Below are 18,922 nucleotides of genomic sequence, written 5' to 3' on the forward strand. Positions count from 1 at the left end.
TATAGGTTACAAGATACACCAGTCAGTCGTTACAAGATACAGTAAGCAGTTGTTCCAAGTTACGTTACAAAAGCTAATAGACACTTTACAGTGAGCAGTCGTTTCAAGATACGTTACAAAGTACAGTAGTCAGTCGTTGCAAGATAATAATTCGTTACATTAAATGGGAATTTGTCGTCAAATGTAACTCGTCAACCCAATAAATCAATGACGCACAACTATGAACCAATGTAGATAAAAACAATGACTTTGTATCTCAATCTATCCTGTCAGCTAGCTGAGAAGTTTTTTAAAAAAGTAAATGTGGATAATCAAAATATGTCAAACATTTCATTTGATGTAAATCAAAAATTTAATATGAGGATTACAGGGTTTGATGTACTCACCAGTCAGTCGTTACAAGATTAAAGAAATGAAACCTTAATCCTTTTGAATAGAATAAAACATGAACCTAATTTTTGCATTATAACGATAATATCTGGTTTAAAGAAACATTTTTTGTATTGTGTCCCAATTCTGCTTCCATTGGTCAACATTTAAAATCGACAACTATCTTAAAGAGCCCATTTTCTGCGCAAGTTTCAGATCTAAAATCCAGAAAAAAACAGTCTTAACGCACACGGTTGGTGAAAAACCGGAAGTAGGATCATAATTCTGAAAACATAAACAGATAGTTCAAAATCTGCTTGAAATTTCAACTAATTCCCATAGGCCACATACTAAATACTGTATACCTAGATGAAGTTTGAAGAGACATATTATAAGACTTTATTTCAATGCATATAAATTGTCTACCAACCTGTAACGATGTTAATAAAGCAATGAAATAATGGTAAAAATCATAAAAAGGTGAATCTTTTCCTGGTTTGACTGGCATTATCAAATACTGTAAACCAAATAATGGTACCAAGATCAGAGTTGCCCTCGCTGCTTTCCTAAAACACAACAATTCGAGTACAGGTAATGCTTAAAAGAATTAATGGAATTATATCAAGGAAACAAAATTTAGAAATAAAGTTTCTTATGAGAGTATTTGTTTATATTTTGTATAAACAATATTTATTTACATAATAGGATTCGGAAACAGGCTTAAAGCTATAGTGCCCCCTCCTCTCCTATCTGCCTATTGGATTTTCTATTATCATACGACTACAAAATCGTTTTTCATGTACCCTTTGTTGGTGTGGATTGGATGATGTTTCTGAAATTTCTAACAGTACGATTCTTTTTTTAATATGAGGGAGCTATTTGTAGAGCAAGATCAAAGTTATTTGTAAACGAAATGGCATGTAACCACGAGATCAAGTTATAATATATCATCGTAGTGTTATTATCCTCCAGCATTATATGTTATAATAAAAAAATAATAACATTTCTAAGATTACGTACTTGCTTTGTGAAGCTTCTGGTATTTGTCTCAGTTTAGTTACCAGTAACCTTATAATGTTGATCAATAAACAAATATTTATCTACAAAAGTATGTTAAAAATATAACACAGTCCTATGTTAATTTGACATATAACCAGAGGCAAGACTTTGTGAATGCTCCAGAAAATGAAATCATTTCAAATTCATAATCATTATTTCAATATTTGTAACTTGATAATGGAGATTAGTGGAGACACTATTATCTCCTGTAACACCTCAGAATATGGAGACTTGCCTTAAAAACCTCTGTCTGATAAAATCTAGAAGAATGGACAAAGATCATACTTCATTAGATGCTATCTATACATCTTAATATAATACCTATAATATAATTTATTATACAAAATTTCTCGCATCCCTAAATATGTTACGGTATCCCTAGTAAGTCTCGTTCACCGTAAAACAAACTAAAATATCCAGGGAAACCAACAGAGATATTTATTTTAATATAATATATACAAAGGAATTCTTCATGATAGACGAAAATTAAATAAAATATATGCCCAAGCTACTGTTCGTAGGGTAACTAGGATTCCACATTGGTAAAGATGAATACCTATTCTTTAAATATCAAATTGGACTATAGTAAACTTACAGCAACTGAAGCAACAACTGGTCCAAATAAAATCCATTGATATTTATCAGCAAATATCCAACAACTGGAAATATACAAAAAGAAATATTTAGTAGCTTAATGCTTCATGGCCCCATCAGCCAGGATGACATTAAATAGAGCAGCGGAAATACTGGTATATTCTACGATAATCATTTAGAATATCGGTATCCCATGGATTTCCATCAGGATATATCATTGATCAAGATCTTGTAGGACCATGATCAATTTGATGGTTTGATTCTGGTGTTTTAGAAATCTTCGGATCTGTTCGGGTTCGGGTTGAATGACATGGCAGTGAAACTGGATCCGTGAGTGTGTAACTCGATTTTCTTCATTCTTGTAATGATCATGGCAATTCTTCTTGAGTGGTTGTTCAATTCAGTGCTATAACTTATCAAACGAGTGAGCTCGAGGATAGACAGCTCAAACGATTATCAATAGAATCCCTAGTAGACTGTCGTAATGCAGGTAAGTGAATCCAATGAACGGATCAACGAAATTAAATGTGAACGACGTTCATTCTGTGGTATTAAAAATATGCGTGGTCCAAAAATGTTTCTGTCAGAAATATGGGAATAATCTTCACCAATCACAAATAAATTGAATCCCAACATTACCTTTAATTGGTGTTTTGAACGCGACCTAGAATCCCCAAACTATGATGTTATTGGCTAAATAAAATAATGACTAATTGCTAGAGAGTATTTTTGAACCTAAGTTTCCAAACACTGTTTACCTGACACTGATTGGTCTAATCAAATACGCCAATCTGTAACATGACAAATGTTTTACCCATTATGCAACGATGTAATGATTTATTTTCATCATTTATAGTAAAGTTGTTGTTTCCCACGCTGACTAAAAAGATCAGATGCATGATGGTTCGAATGTCCCTGAATGTTCATGCGTTAATAATGTAAATATGGTTTTAATAAATAAAGTTGAATCAGTGCTAAATTTATAACGTAAGAGATGTTATATTAGTCACAAGACTAAATGACTTACTCTGTTGAATGTAGTTCCAGCGAACCTCTCACACCAGTATATATAGCAGTTAATAATAGAGGTACACCTACAAAAGAGAAAAAATACACAAAATGATTATATCTAATCAATTTGCTTTTTTTAATGATCAGTAATATCAAATTATCAAAAATTACCATTCCTTTCCTCACATTACCAACAAAACATAGTATTCCATGTTCTTGGTCATTTACAAACAACGTAATTACAACAAGAGTACTAAATTTTGTCTATTTCGGATTTAATATTGTAAAACACGCAAGAAGCTACAAAGTTAGATAAGGTACCAGGTAATGTAACTTAGACTGAAACTCGAATAGACGAAGGGAGTTTTTCTACGGTTCTGAGGGAGGAAGTTTATGCCAAAGTTATTATATAGGTATGTTCCTACCTTACTAATCCTAAAAGCAATTTGCCTTTTTATAACATCAGATTAGTGGTAGGATTCTCATTGTCGAGTAGTGCATACGACTTTTATCTACGTTCTGTGCCACAGGGAGAAACAAGAATTGCTGCATGAAACATATTTCAGACTTACATTACCTCATGATTTGTCTCAATTTATTTTCAAGATTTAAGTTTTGCACCTTATGTATCAATTGCATTACTAGAACACTCAAATTGAGAAGCAAGCAATGTCGGTACCAATGCTAAAATGTGCTACTTACTCCAACCAAACACTATACAGCAGATGAGTAAAGTTTTTCCTGATCTATAAGCTTGTACCATGATAGTGTGTAAATACACCCCTTCACAGAACATCCAGGCAAAGTTACATACAGTAAAATACTGAGCTAAAACATGTAGAGCCTGGCACCAGATCTGAAATATAACAACAATTTATGCTCCTCGAACGACGTAAGTGATTATGGCTAGATCAGTACTTCTCAGGCTTTTTCATCCAGTTCACTCCACAACCCCTTGCATAATGAGGTTAGTGTGAGCCCTAAGCTTGATGTTCACGAATCCAAGATTTAATGTCCGGTATCAATCTAGTCAGCTTCAGGTCTCCACATCTACTTATGTCCAGAGATCTGCGCTGTTTGGACAAAATCACAGTCTAAAACCGTATTCTTCTAGATATGATGAAGGGAATAACAATAATAGTTTTTGAGCACAGATAGCGAGTCTCGGTATAACTACTTTTGGATGAGGGCACAGTTGTTGACGTCTCGCAGAGTGGATTACAGAAACCGAGATCGTCTCAACACTCAAAACTTGTCAGAATCAAAGGTATTCACTTTCATTCTACAGATAGAACAATTAAAACCACTATCCAGTATAGCGAAATGGCCCTACTGACGCAATAATCAATTCTTCGAGCTTTCCACTTCTGAAGAAACTTCCACATGATGTGCTTAGATTTCTCACAACACTCGAGAAATCAGAATCAACATATTATTCATATTAATTCACCCCTTTTCTGACCATTCACCTCCGGTTTTTTTTATTCACCCCTATTTCACTCCTCGGACTTTTTTAAAATTTCATTGATTGCATCTTAAACCCTAAGGCTAGTGGCCGAACGGGCTGCTTCCAAAACCCTTAAAGGATTGAACAAACGTACTGAACCATTAACAACACCTGCATCAAGAGCACTAGAATCGCATGGAGCACATATTTTTTCCCTTCGCTATGAAAACTCACCGGATTTTGTAATATAACATGGCCGTTTAATATTACCAATGAATAGTAAAGGATCCATGTTAAACCAGTAAATAAATAGGAAAAGAATAAATTTTTATGGATTGTAATTCTTTCACATCTTAACTGTCTGAAATGAAAAATGTGATATTAAAAAAATTACTACGGCATTTTATAATGACTCATATTTATGATGAACTATCAAAAGGAACGACATATACACACAATGTACATCAATATCTTCCTTAATTTAATCGTGAAGGCGGCAATCGGAAAGTGATATTGTATTGTTTCATCGCGTGTACGTTAATGAAACTCTATGATATGTCATTTTAGTGAAGAGCCAATTCCCACCAAACACGTTATCTTAACGTTAGCTTTAAGTTAAAAAAAATACTCAAGCACATCACTTATAACCATTTTACCTGTTCATGAATAATGTGACATCTGATAAATTTTTTAGATAATAAAACAACCAGAGGTATTTCATTTGTAGCCTTCATCATATTTTCTTGTAGAACTTCGTGTTAGACCATTTGGTATTGTGCAGTGTGCGAGATCGATGGGTATGAAAATAACTTGCTGTTATTCGCTTCTCTCGTAAATCTTAAAGTTTACTATATACGGCTTTGTCACGTTTTAGTCGCAAGCGACACAATAATACTGTCATGATCATTTTAAGAATCAAATCATTCTCAACTTAGGATACAGATACTACTTTGACAAAGTCTGGTTGGCGCCCATGTAGAAACATTATCTATCATATATAGTTGCGTGTTCGGTAATGGAATCCACGAAAATACCTTCTTCAAATTCAAAAGCAATGTTATTTTTCATGGCGACTATAGAAACATTTGAGAAAACTTATGTCCGCCTTCTCGTTATTTCGTTATCTTTTAACGTCATTTCCTGTCAAAAAGTGATGCATGATTTAAATGGAGTGAAGATAAATATGCCCTTGAATATAAGGAGCTTCTCGGCCATCTAAAAGAAATTCTCTAGACCGTTTATGTCAACTTTAATAAGAACGCGTCAGGATAAACGAAATAAAATTGAACTGTCATCATTTTATAAGACTGTAACAAGGCTTATTTATTTCGACATATTCGGAACCAAAATATGTTGTTTAATACTTGGTTAAATGTTTAAAGATTAAAATTCCAATTCGGGTATTTTGTGGGTTTTTTTTGTAAGTAATCTCACTTGTCACCCATAGTTAAAAACTAACTTGCATTTAAAATTGCATTGACAGTTTTAGATGTTTTTTTTACATGTTTCACATAAATTTATACTAACACTGGATCGAATAACTCTCGTTAAATAATCAATAAAAAACAACATGAAACGAAACAGTCATAGCTGCCTCCTAAAATAATACTACACATTTCACAATAATAGTGACGATAAAGACAAAGAGAACAAATAGAAATTTTACATTCTACTGACATCTGTATTATTTTTACAACGCGTCTTAAATCTAGACCGAAAATTGGAATCTTGAAAACACGAACTGCGTTGATACAGGTTAGATCTAATCCTCTTACAACAATTGCATGTTCGTCCAGTGTAATTCTAAGACCATAAACACCCCTTTCATGACATAATGTGATTTATTTCCCCGATTCCTTATTTCTCTGTAAAGTAAAAGAAAACGGTAAGTTCCAATTACTGGCGGATTTAAATGTTTGAAAACTTGTTATATGTCTCATCGTAAATCAATACAGAGGCTATAAGGAGATTTTCCATTGTACATCCACGTTCATTCCTTGTCTGCATTTCTTTGCTATAGTTATTATCCACGACATGATTGGGTGCATGCTTGATAAGTGTGGCTTGAAGGACAATTTAGACTCGATTTTTGAAGAGAAAAAAAAACGCTGTCCATTATTTCTTTTGTATTATTTTACCGAAATGAAGCGTCTTTATCGTGACATATTTAGGGAAATCGAGTTCCATAGTATGGTAGGAGATAAAAGCTAGAATAGTGAACTCCGTGAAGGGAATTCATCAGTGTCGTAGACAGGTTTACATCCCCTCCCAACCCCCCTTTGGCTCGGCCATGGAATTCAGGCCAAACCGGATAAATGCAGTAGCGAACATTTCTGCTGGGATTACGCGTTTATGATTAAGAAAACACAAACTCTTTGAGGGACACACAAGGAAAGTAAGAACCCGTTCTAAAAAATATCTTCCAAAAGTAAGCTAAAGTAACATTTTGAATGTTAAAGTTCACTGACACTTTTCGATATAAAGTATATGAGTTGATTTCGTGTCCGATTCTGTTAGTTGGAATCAGGGTGGTAAGTTTGGTTAATTAAACACGAGATAGATATTAACATCAACGTATATTATGTGTAGTTTCTGAAAATAGTTCAGCCAAGCGCTGTGAAGAATATTTAAAACAGTTGATTTCATGCTTAATGCATCACAATGCGGATGTATAAGATGTAAACTGAGGGTAATTAAATGGGCTAATCTTGACCCATTTCATTATTCTATGTTATAAAACTTAGATCAGTAGGAGACATAGAGAGCTTTAACAGGAAACGTTGTCAGGTTCAGGATATGTCTTAGTATAGTGTCGCCAATTTGTCATTTGGTTACTTGGCTAATTGAACTCTCTGAAATAGGTTTTTGTCTGCATATTTGATGCAACGTGCTATTCTCGAGATCATTGAACACGGTGATTCATTTGTAATGCATTTAAAATGACATCTATGGATTGTAAGGTATTTAAATGATTGCAATATATTTAAAACGACATCAGTATTTAATTCTTCTTTAACTACACCCGCGTACTGAAAAGTGTTGGGTACTTACAAAGAATATTCTTTTGACGGCCAGATCTTGTTTCAAGGGTGTTTATTTTTAAACTACTTTTTCATATGATTTAATAAATACATAATACAATTTGAATCATATGCATTTCGACGTTTTAGGTTTGATAATAGGTTGAAGATGTACACAAATTGTACGTGTTTTAAGGAGACCAATAACTATATATATTGATATTATAGTATATGAAATCTATTAGTTCATCCATTTCGTCCAGTTTGTGTGTTTGGAATTTATCCCACCCACTACAAGGTATCCGACATAAAAATAACATTCTTACCTAAATACAAAAAATATAGCAAGTGAAATAACCAATAACAATAATGATAAGGAATAACCAGCAATAAATACATAAATATAACCATAATCTTCTCCGACCTCTAATTCATCTAACTAAAAATAGAAATTTATCAAAAGATTGAGGTTAGGGTGATTGAAGAGTTACTATTCAATATAAGGCACTGGCCCAGGGTTAAAGTTATGTTTACAATAATTGTGATGCTAATATGCAATGAACTAAATCAAAGAAGATCATAACGGTTATCCTATAAATCTTCTTGGACCTAATAAAGAAATTCATAATACTTATAATCTACATTTACGGAAATAACATTATTATTGAGGTTGAGGTTAATTAATAAACTATCAATGGTCTTACGTTCAAATACTATTGTATTAATATAGCAATCAATACTTGTGGACAATATTGAAATAATTCTAGACCGCAAAAATGGTGATATGGCATAAAAGTTAACTTAGCCAAATTCTACTTTCAAACTAAAACCATGTTTTACGCACCCTTTAACACAATTTGTAATCACTTTTGGGTGTCATCTCGGTGAACCTTGAGCCTTCTTTTACGCTTAACCATCGATTTGTCATGTGATTGTACCATTGCGACGTGAAAGAAAATTATAGAATACAACTCTGATATTCAGTTATGAATTAAATGCATGCAAAATTGTTTATTTCTCTCTGTTATATATCGCTTATAGTCCCGAATGCTCAGAAAATGCTGTTTGAACTAAACATGGAATTAAATGGCACGTGGCAATCTGGAGATAATTCTGAAAAGGTAACTTTCAATAGCAAAGCGCTACGGGAACTTTAACGGTAGACCGTTTTGAGAGCAACTATGAGTTTTGTAAGATGAATTATGTTTTCCTAAGTTTTTGTAGAGAAGATTTAACCAGCGGTAGAAATAAATGTCACGAAATTGATATTAGACTGATGACGACGAATCGATCAGGCGTTGACATTCAGAAATTAAGAGGTTAATACCAGTCTTTATAGCGTTAATTTACACTAACTTAATTCTGTATTTCAAACAAATTAAGTCTTTCGAGAAAAATAATACAACCTTCAAGAACATAGTTTTAACCCTTTGGCTACAGATACTTTTCAGATCCACATCATTGTATCATACGCCGTCTAAAATTAGACACCGTTGGTCGGATGTTATAACATCGAGAGCATCATAAAGAGCTGTCATGAACACACATTTGCTACGGGTTATATATGTCACGATTATTACGCATTGCTTTAAAGGGATATCTTCTCCATTATTTGCCAATCATTCCTTATTCTCAGAAACGGGAATGGCAGTAATCAGTAACCGTCCAAATTTGAGCCTTCAAATCTACTTGTGTCCGTGTTGAAAGTTAAAAAGACGAGTAGTTTTTTCTTGAGACATAGAAAAGACATCTATAGAAATGGGAAAAGAAATTCCCAGTTTGAGATATTTTGAAAGAATTATGCGATTTTCTTGTATTATTTACATATATTCAAGACTCAAATCAACCCCCATAATGTCCCTCTAAGCTTGGTGTTTATTGAACGCAGTCGTTGTTTAAAAATCCAGTTATTATGTCACATCTGACAGTGGATCCACATTTTTTCCTAAAATAATGATATCAGATAAATTTTTCAGCGTTTAAAGGGTCATATTGATATAAGGTATGGTTGGAGTTATTGAAGAACTGTGGACAGAAGAGGTCTGATGTGACTATAATGGAATGCCGATAATAGATATCATGGGCATCTTTATGTTAACAATGTTTCCATTAAGATTAAGATGTTCTGACTGGGTTACAGATTCAAAGGAATTGTTGACCAAACAACATGTTTATTCCATAGCAGGATTCCTACAACAACAACTACTACTCAGATGTCACAAAACAAGGACGAGAAGTATAATAAAATGTTGTTTAATTGTATTTTATTACAAATAACTTTACAATTGGAGCTATAACATTATAGAAGAATATATGTATATCGCATGTATTACCATCTTGTGATGAGTGTGTTTTCACAATGTGTTTGATTGTCTTATTAGCCGAATCCATACCCATAGTTATTGATTATTTTGATAGTTACCTGTTCGGCTGTCCATTTAGAACAAACTGTATAATTGGACCAGTGTCGGTTATTTCGTTCTTGGTACACCCGCCATGTTCCATTTTCATCACAGTCCTTATGGGCAAATCCTGAAATAATGCGAAATACCGGAAAACGCAACATAGGTGTGATCAATTGGATCCGGTCTTTTTTAAATCACGTCTGTCGTTCTTCAGTATTGAATATCAAATAAGAACTAGTAATAAATACCTTTGAATCATTTTGAGTTGATAAAAGACGGTTAATGTCTGTAATAAGGGATGTGTGATTATTTAGCTTAATGTTAAAGCACCAAAAGTTTCAGTTTTATAGACTATATGACATTCTAAGGCGAACTATATACATACATATATATATAAGTACTGTTGTACAATATTATGGAAGTTTACGGCACTTAATTCGACTTGACATTATCGTTATGCCAGACTAGATTGTCGAGTTGAGTTTTTATGAAAGTCAGCCGGATTCTCAAGATAGTAAGTCGGATTTTTTAAAAATCGTATTATAGGTCGAATTTAAGTTAAGCCCCATTTTCTACAAAATAGAAAATAAGTTTCAGTACAAGAAACATAACCCCACAATTTCATCTAAATAGCTGTTTCTTTAAAGCTTAGTCCCACTGATAGAAACCCGACGATCCAAAATGCTAATTAGAATCGTAAATAATGGGAAGAGGGATAAACGCGAATGTTATGGTATGCGATATAACATAGTATTATACATTGTTTTATAAATTGAATGTCCTGTGTTATTGCTCACTTACCATCAGTACGGTAAAATATATGCTGTGGACAAGGTATAAAGGCTCTATCACCAGCTAGAGTGTAATTCCAACATCCCCAACCATCAAATAGAGCTCGACAATACTGTCTCCCTGAAAATATAACCAATCATATTTAGTGAAAAGCCTTAAAGATGGGTTTCCTTATTTTTTAGTGTCAAATTAAGTAAACTATTTGATTAATTAGTGTTTCTAATGAATTATCGTGTATTCTTTATCATATCATTATGTTCTTATTGCATTTAATAAATATCCATGTATGTACAGTCTGGATAACCGCAAAAAGACTTTTTGATAGGTCACTCATTGGAATTCTGCTGGTATTGCTCTTATGAATTAATTATGGACATGTGAGACAGATTGGCATTTTTCCAAGTCATTAGAACACCTCTACTTTCTATTCATATAAGTTTTAACATTTTCATTTTCATAAATAAAAATAAGGGAACCCATCTTTCAGGGAAAATAACCTTTGTCAAGAGCAAAAATATCCAAAATTGAAGAGGGATGTTTTGTTCCTGATTGGTAAATAAAACTCTTTTCAACACCCCGTCACTACAATAGAATACGATGTTTCCATTTCCTTAAATTACGTCTAACATTTTAATAACCATTAGACAAGTACCTTGGAAGTATTCCGTTTCGTGGTTTTTCTATCAGTTTACATACGTCACGTAATAAAAAAAAAACGAAACAAAATCTTAAATCAGTATTGTTAAATAAATCGTTTTGTACGAGAATATGGTGTAAAATGTTTCACAAATAAAATTGTTAAAATATAGAGAAATAAAATTAACTACGTTTTACGATTTACACAATGGACGTTTATTGTCTGAGAATGGAAACACTGTCAGCTACAAATATAGTTTTGTGGAACATATTGAAATAAACCTCTCATAAAATATGAGCACACGACTTTTTTTTTTATTATGCTAGATTACAAGTACTGCATCAGACGTACTGGTAAAGGTCATGGAACGCTTGTAAGATATATGCTAGCTACGAGCTTTCCACTGTGACTGTACTTTCATGAAAGATGCAACTTAACAATGTACAATTAAGAAGTCACGACCGATCCACTCACAAATGCAGTAAATGATCAAGTAAAGTGGCATGATGATTATCACGTATTTTGTCTCAATGGAAAATGAACAACAATCATTATGCATAAAGTAAAGCCGAAAGCGATCCATTTGGACTATGATAACATTGCTTGGAAATCCAATAAAACATAGTTAACATGTCACCATAACCCAAGAAAAGGTTATAAACAAAGCCGAACCAACTTTTTCAAACTGCCAACTATTAATTCGTTACAACAAAGCCATTCACACTAAGTTTGAAAATCGTGATAATAATGCTAGCCTAATCAACATAAAGAAATTTTTAGAATGCCGTAATATTTATGACAAACAAGGTCGCAATAACAAAGGCAAAGTTTAATGAAATGATCATTCATAAAGTTAAGTACAGATTATCCAACCAGCGAATTTGTAAAGACTGGTGAATAACGCTCGTCATATTATACATCTGACTTACTTTCCGCCTCCTTATTCCATTATCTGTAATCAGAAGATGAACTGAAGCCTGTAATTCCAACCGATTCCTTCAGAATTCTTTCTTTGAATAGATTCGCATGAAACCTCCTAATTAATTTTACTGTGTTTAAATGATAGGACCAGCATGAAAGGGGAAGCAATCAAAGCTCACGATGTGTTTATGGTTAAGAGTGAAGGTTTCTACAGAGCAATATATGAGTGATGTATCTGTTTTATTCCTTTATTAACGGTCTGTTACTCTTTTTATATGGATTAAAGAGTTTAAAACATTTCTTTACTCTGTAAGAATAGACGAAATAAATCAGCAGAAATTATACAATAATTCAAAGAGGAAAATGATTAAATGCATTAAAATCAGTTGATTTCATAGATATTGGTAATTAAATAAGACTAAGAAGTAAATTGGAAACAGAACATCCAGGTGATGTGGGCTACCTATCCTTACAGTGTCGAAATCATATATTCTGGTATTTATTGCATATCCTTGTAGCAGTTCCTTCTTATAGAAAAGAGCATCCAACCTATATCCTCTCCTTGAGTCAAAGGAGATATATATATATATATAAAAAAAATCAAAAAAAAAACAAACAAAAAAATCAATCGGTACTGAGTATAACAGGCATCGCAGCAAAGTCTATGATTTGAACCTACTTAACATGATTGGTTAATTGGTCGGTACTTTGATTACAGATTTAATTAGAAACAAGTCGAAATCAACCTTCATTCCTGTCCATCAAGTTGATCTTCCTAATTATTGTTACAATGATCGTTGACGTTTGATAAGGAAGATACAGATGAAACAGAAAGAGAAGGATGAAGAGATAGCTTTGTAAAAGCAGGTATCAATGAAACAAGAGGATAAAACTGAATGACACGGATGAAATAAAAGCTTTATGAATATAAAGATGACCAGGAAGGTGATACAGGATGATTTGGATGCAACAAGAACAGGTTGGCATACATGAAAAAAAAGCAAGCGTGGAACATATGAACGAGATGGGTTAAAATAAGGATTGCAATCACATTTTAGGATCTTTTGGTGTACTGACAACTTATGTTGAATAACTTATGAACAATACATGTAGTATAAGTTGTCTATCAGAAACACACGAGAGTTTCTGTTTTATCTTTTCCTGTTTTGGAAATAGAAACAACACAATACCATAAGCATTTTTTGTACTTTTTCATAAAAAGTGCAATTTTTACATTTCCATCTTTCTCCATAATAACCCAGTTAGATGCATTTCTTTCAGACTGCAGACACCATTATTTGCCATCTGATATGTTCAAAGGTATGTCAGCTTCACAAACGAAATTTCAAGCCCTTTCCAGGTAGAAAAAATTTGGCGACGAATTTTCCTTATAATGTATAAAAATTAGTTCAAGCGAAATAATTCCATTAACTAAAAATCTGAGCAATAATCGTATAGTAGTGGACTAAATGACTTGTTGATATTTCAACGGAAATAAATTTTATCTGAAGGTTTTAGGTTCTAGTCTATGTTTAGGTGAGAGTGGTTGTTACAACAATGTCTAAATAATATTACGAAGAACAGATTGAGGTAAAAATTCATCTAACGGTTGTTTTCTATATCCGTAACCCACATCCCATAAACTTAAAACATTGGGAAAAATATTTTCAAAAATCGATTAAATCGAAAGGAGCATCCATTAGTCTGTGAAAGAAAAAAAAACATATATTCATAGTAAAAGTATCATTAGTTATGGGTTTTAGTCTACCGTCAACTAAAATGTCATTCAAATTCTTATTACGTCTAATAATAGACAATAACTAAATCTTTTTGAAATATATCAGAAGAGTTTCGTGAGAGTTCTTTGTTCAATTTCTTGATAATTAGAAAGGCTTGGCAATCAGTGCTACTGTATTCCAAAGCAGTATGCCCCACGTGTGATAGATTTGACTCATAATGTACCACAGGTATATGAGATATTTTGTTGTTCAATCTGATAGTTGTAATTTTTGCCGGCTTATAGGGCCATAACATGGCCAAAAGGTTGCAATTAATATCAAACCCATGTCAAGTATTTTTCTCCATCTGTTGTAAGAAATCTGTGATTCAAATTGACCACTGTATTACCCAATTACACTGTTCTGTTTCCTGCTAAGATACATACAAAATATTTAATAAAAGCTGGTTGATATTACGACCGTCTTTAGATCTAGTGTTAAATCCAATGTGAAAACAATAAGAAAAGGATGAAAGTAAAAGGTTACTTAGAATGGTCTTGATGTGCCATATCTTTCCATCTGGACATTATAAGAAAAGGATTAGAAAAGATGTGTTTTCTTTAAATGTTTTCTTTTATTTGTTTGGACAACTGAGAAATCCATGTTCCTTTCTGTTAGTATCTGTAACAGCACTAATTCTTATTGATGTTGTGGGGTATTGGTCTTATAATTGTGTATCTGTTTGATGCATTGTGCCACTTGAGAGTCCACAAGTTTTCATTGTTGTTGAATGTTATAAATCTATTCAAATCCTATTCCCACGTCGCATACGTCGACTGATGATGATGATGATAATGAAAAAAAATTATACAGTTGCTTAAATAATAGTGAGTTTCTTCTTGACGAATTAGGAGTACTCCCTAATACTGGGGACATTTCGATATAAATTCTCATCTTAGCTGCTATTTCCGCACTTATATAAGTGGAATGCACTATTTTCGTTCTTTCAGTAAAAAGAAAACAATCGTGCAAATACGGTAAAAATCAAACTTAATCATAACAGAAAGGGTAAATTTTGCGAATTGAGCTCTTGTATAAGATTTGATGAGTTTCAGTAAATTTAAAATACATCTTAATATGCTGAAAATATTGACGCAATATATTGACGGATTCTCCACACACGGACAATAATGCGATTCAATAAATTGACGTTCCATCATTATATCGATGAATTGTCAATTAAAATCAAACTGGTGTTGACTCAATGATGGTTATTGACAATATTTTTCATAGGGCACACACGTTCAATAATATTGACTCAATATATTGATGGTTTTCTTGAACGTGTATGGACAAAGTCACTCAGAACAAATATTTTTATTGGGCCATTTGATAGATTGAAGCAGAGGTAATTGGCAACTTATATATAAAGTGGGGTACGTCTATTAGCCAGATGTTACAGTCATATTATACAGTTATATATATTTCACCACGTTCTTGTCTGAATATAGATTATAAAATAGGCTTGATTATTTTTTACATTGCGTATTTACTGATATAAAATAATGTAATGGTGTGGGTCAATGGGTATCAATTTTGATAAGCATTTCATACTCTGTGTATTGTCACTATACGATCAGTGTCGATCACTAATTGTTCAGCTTTAGTTTGACGACAGTAACTGTATAATGGTATAAGTCTGACGAGCGTGTAGGCCTACTTTGAAGATAAACATTTAACACACTTGATGTTAGAAAAAGCTGTTTCCGACGAAAACTGATCTGATCAATGTATTGGGAACATCGCTGTACAGAAAGTTATCAAATGCAGAAGGTGCCAATTACCAGCGTATAAAGTTTAGCGATAGGTAACCGGAAAGAAGTCTGGAATCACTATTAATGATAATCAGATTGGAGACCAATACATGTAAAAACTAGGATACTCTTGATATCACAGTAACCCACAGAAAACACACGCACGTAATTGTGATCAGCAACGGAATGCCCTAAAATGTTTTTAGAAACACAAATGTGTTATGCTGAACAATGCAGAATTTACACGTGACAAATTACTAGTGCATACCACTGAACTTGTCTCATTAAATTCTATTGATGTAAGTGATCGATATGAGATGATTAAGTTTCTAGAGTAGTTTGAAGTTAACAGGTTAATCTCTTTTCTACATTCAAATCTTTAGATCAGCTATAGATTTCCTTATAGTAGTAAAGTTACATCTACTTATATAGAGCTTTCGTCAGTCGATTTTATCTTAAGAAAGGGGATCTATTAAGCCATTTCCATTCGACATTTTCCTTTAAGCTGAATCTATGTTACACAACGCCTTTGCTGTGTGACGTTTGAGAATAATTACCAACACACGTTGAAGTCATATTCTTTGGTTATTTTAATGCGAGTTCAGTTGGCAACGATAATTGCAGGGTGGCATTAAGTTATCCCTGTCTGGTAGTACTAGCAATACTCATCACATAATTAAACCATTACCTTTAAAGAGCATCAACCAAAACTAATAATTATTTCCCTACAGGCCAATTGGCATTTTTCATAACTTATCTTCAACATATCCAATATGTCTATTGGTGCTAATTACGTTGGTCAATATGACATCAAAGCATCACCAGATTAAATTTTGACTGTGGGTGTAACAATTCTTATAGAACAGAGGGAATACTCCAAAATATTTCGAAGAAGATGAAAACACAGAAATTAACATCCATAAAAATATAACGAAAGATTCATGGATATTGTCCATCTAATGACTATGGGGTCTTTTATAATAGTCGTACTCATGCAAAACTGGGTCGGCCTGAAAACATAGAAAAGTAACTTATTCAATGTTATTCATTCGCATTTATACTTGAACTAAAAACCAACACTGATTTTACAGGTGACAAAATGACATAATGGTGTTAATGGTATTAAGCACTAACTAAATGAGCTGCATTCATAGAAAATACACCAAGTGTTCTCGAACACACAAGACAGGAAAGTGTGTGTGACAACGTGAACCAAGTTATCAGTTGAACACATCTGTTTTCTTTGGTTGTGATGTAATGACAACCGTCAGTGTACCAATTAAGCTGCGAACAGATATTTTTCTTAATGGTAATTAAAAGAATCCCAGAGAGCCAATCAAGTTACGCAAATAGTTATTATACAAAAACCCATTATATAAGTATCTGAACTTTTTCTCAGCTTTATAATCTACTAATTAATGTCTCTTATAATGAGTAATTAGGCTTTAAGTATGTCGAATGTAGAAGTTTTAAAAGTGTGACACATATAGAATCGTGAAAAGAAAGATATCAAATGATATGGTGAATGTTTTAAAAAATTTGTCTTTTTTGAAACTATTTAACCAAATGAGCAAGGAAGATACTGTCCTTTTAAAATATAAATGTTGAAATATTACTTGTAACATGAAAAATACGATCATCAGAACAAATCTCATTTTACCTTTCACACTACTAAAGTCCAACATGATATTAGACAAATAAGAAACGGGGCAATACGATGTAAAACTCCACTTTATTTCATTTCCAAGGAAATACATTTCTGTAAACATCAGCAAGACTTCTAAATGAGTGCTTCTGTCAACACCATATTCGATTAAAGAACATATTGTTTACATGATTTTTGAAAACACAAAACCAAGCATACTGTGGCTTTAATATATTTTCATTAACGTCGTATAAACATTATGGATAGTGAAAATAGCTAGAGGCTTTGGTCATTCTAAATTAATATGTCGATGGAGACGTTATTATAGTAATACTTTGATCAACTGCTTAGGCATGTCTGTTCTTGATTGGATATGGTTTTAATGCTGTAGATAGTAACTCGTTAGTGAGAAATTAATTCTTAACCAATAATAGCCTAAGGGTTACATGCATCCCTCTTACCGTTACATTGGATGGGATGAAACACCGTAGCCCGTAGACTGTGCACGTAACAAACACTCGACGATCCAATTTAAATGAAGTGACGAGTTTCTACCACTAATGACAGTCGTTAACTCTCTTCGTAATTCAATTTGGTTGAAGTCTAGATTCATTTCATTAAGGTAGGACGTCCTGGTCCCGGCATTCGAAAGGTTTTACAAGATTGTCTAGCCTTTAATGCGGTCATATAACTTCATCGTACATCATTTGAAACACTTATTCTGGTTTACTCAGTAGGCCTACTGAGTACGGTGGATTATCACACTTACAGATACAGATACATTATATATTATAGCCAGCGGATATTGTATTTTTATTAATCTTCTACTAAAATTAATATAACAAGTTTTTACTGTCAAAGTGGACATCAATATGTACTAAAAGCATTAAGCATATTAACAAAGTTCATCAACCAGATTACTTAAAGCTTTATCAAGCCTCATTCTTTATATAGCATCTAACTAGTCTCAAACCTTCATCTGGTCTCTGATATAAATTATATAATTCTTAAAAATAGGACCAAACATTCAGTGAAAGAAAATAATCGTAATCAATAACTGGTAAGGCATGTGGAACAATTCGATATCTGAAACTTAAAAGTTAAAGCTGTACTATACTTACCATCTTGAGGTGGTGGCTTTAAAAGCACTTCCTGTTTACAAATTTCGTTAGCTAGAGCCCTGGCTTGTAATGTTCTTTCTTCAATCACAGACAGTTTGCTAGTAGCCATTGTTATAGACATAAGTTACCCACAAAGTTTGTGCTAACTGCTTCTACTGGCAGATCATGAATTCACAGTGATATCTAGTAACCCACGTGTTTGATGGTTCCTTCCAGAACAATCAGCATCAAATTACAGCACTTTATCACTGTTGATTTCAAGTTTATGCAATATTAACACAATCTCAAAACCTGGTTTCTGAATCTTAACAAATTGAGGTGCACGGAAATGTAAATGTTCAAATTTTCAAACGAAATCACAATATTTGG

The 18,922-nt window shown here is 33.0% G+C and overlaps 1 protein-coding gene across 1 annotated transcript; it reads right to left on the bottom strand.

The window, feature by feature from the left end:
• Positions 1-549: 549 nt before the first annotated feature.
• LOTGIDRAFT_236973 (hypothetical protein) lies at positions 550-18,662 on the bottom strand (the record flags this gene model as incomplete). The annotated part of the gene is made up of 11 exons (XM_009068586.1): positions 550-654; positions 800-935; positions 1,390-1,469; positions 2,024-2,087; positions 3,050-3,116; positions 3,736-3,889; positions 4,715-4,841; positions 7,827-7,939; positions 9,923-10,032; positions 10,707-10,817; positions 18,554-18,662. 11 exons carry the CDS (start codon positions 18,660-18,662, stop codon positions 550-552), a joined length of 1,176 nt encoding a protein of 391 aa, XP_009066834.1.
• Positions 18,663-18,922: the final 260 nt, after the last annotated feature.

This window comes from Lottia gigantea (genome assembly GCF_000327385.1).
Source record: "Lottia gigantea unplaced genomic scaffold LOTGIsca_91, whole genome shotgun sequence".
In the NCBI taxonomy this organism is placed as follows: Eukaryota; Metazoa; Mollusca; class Gastropoda; family Lottiidae; genus Lottia; species Lottia gigantea.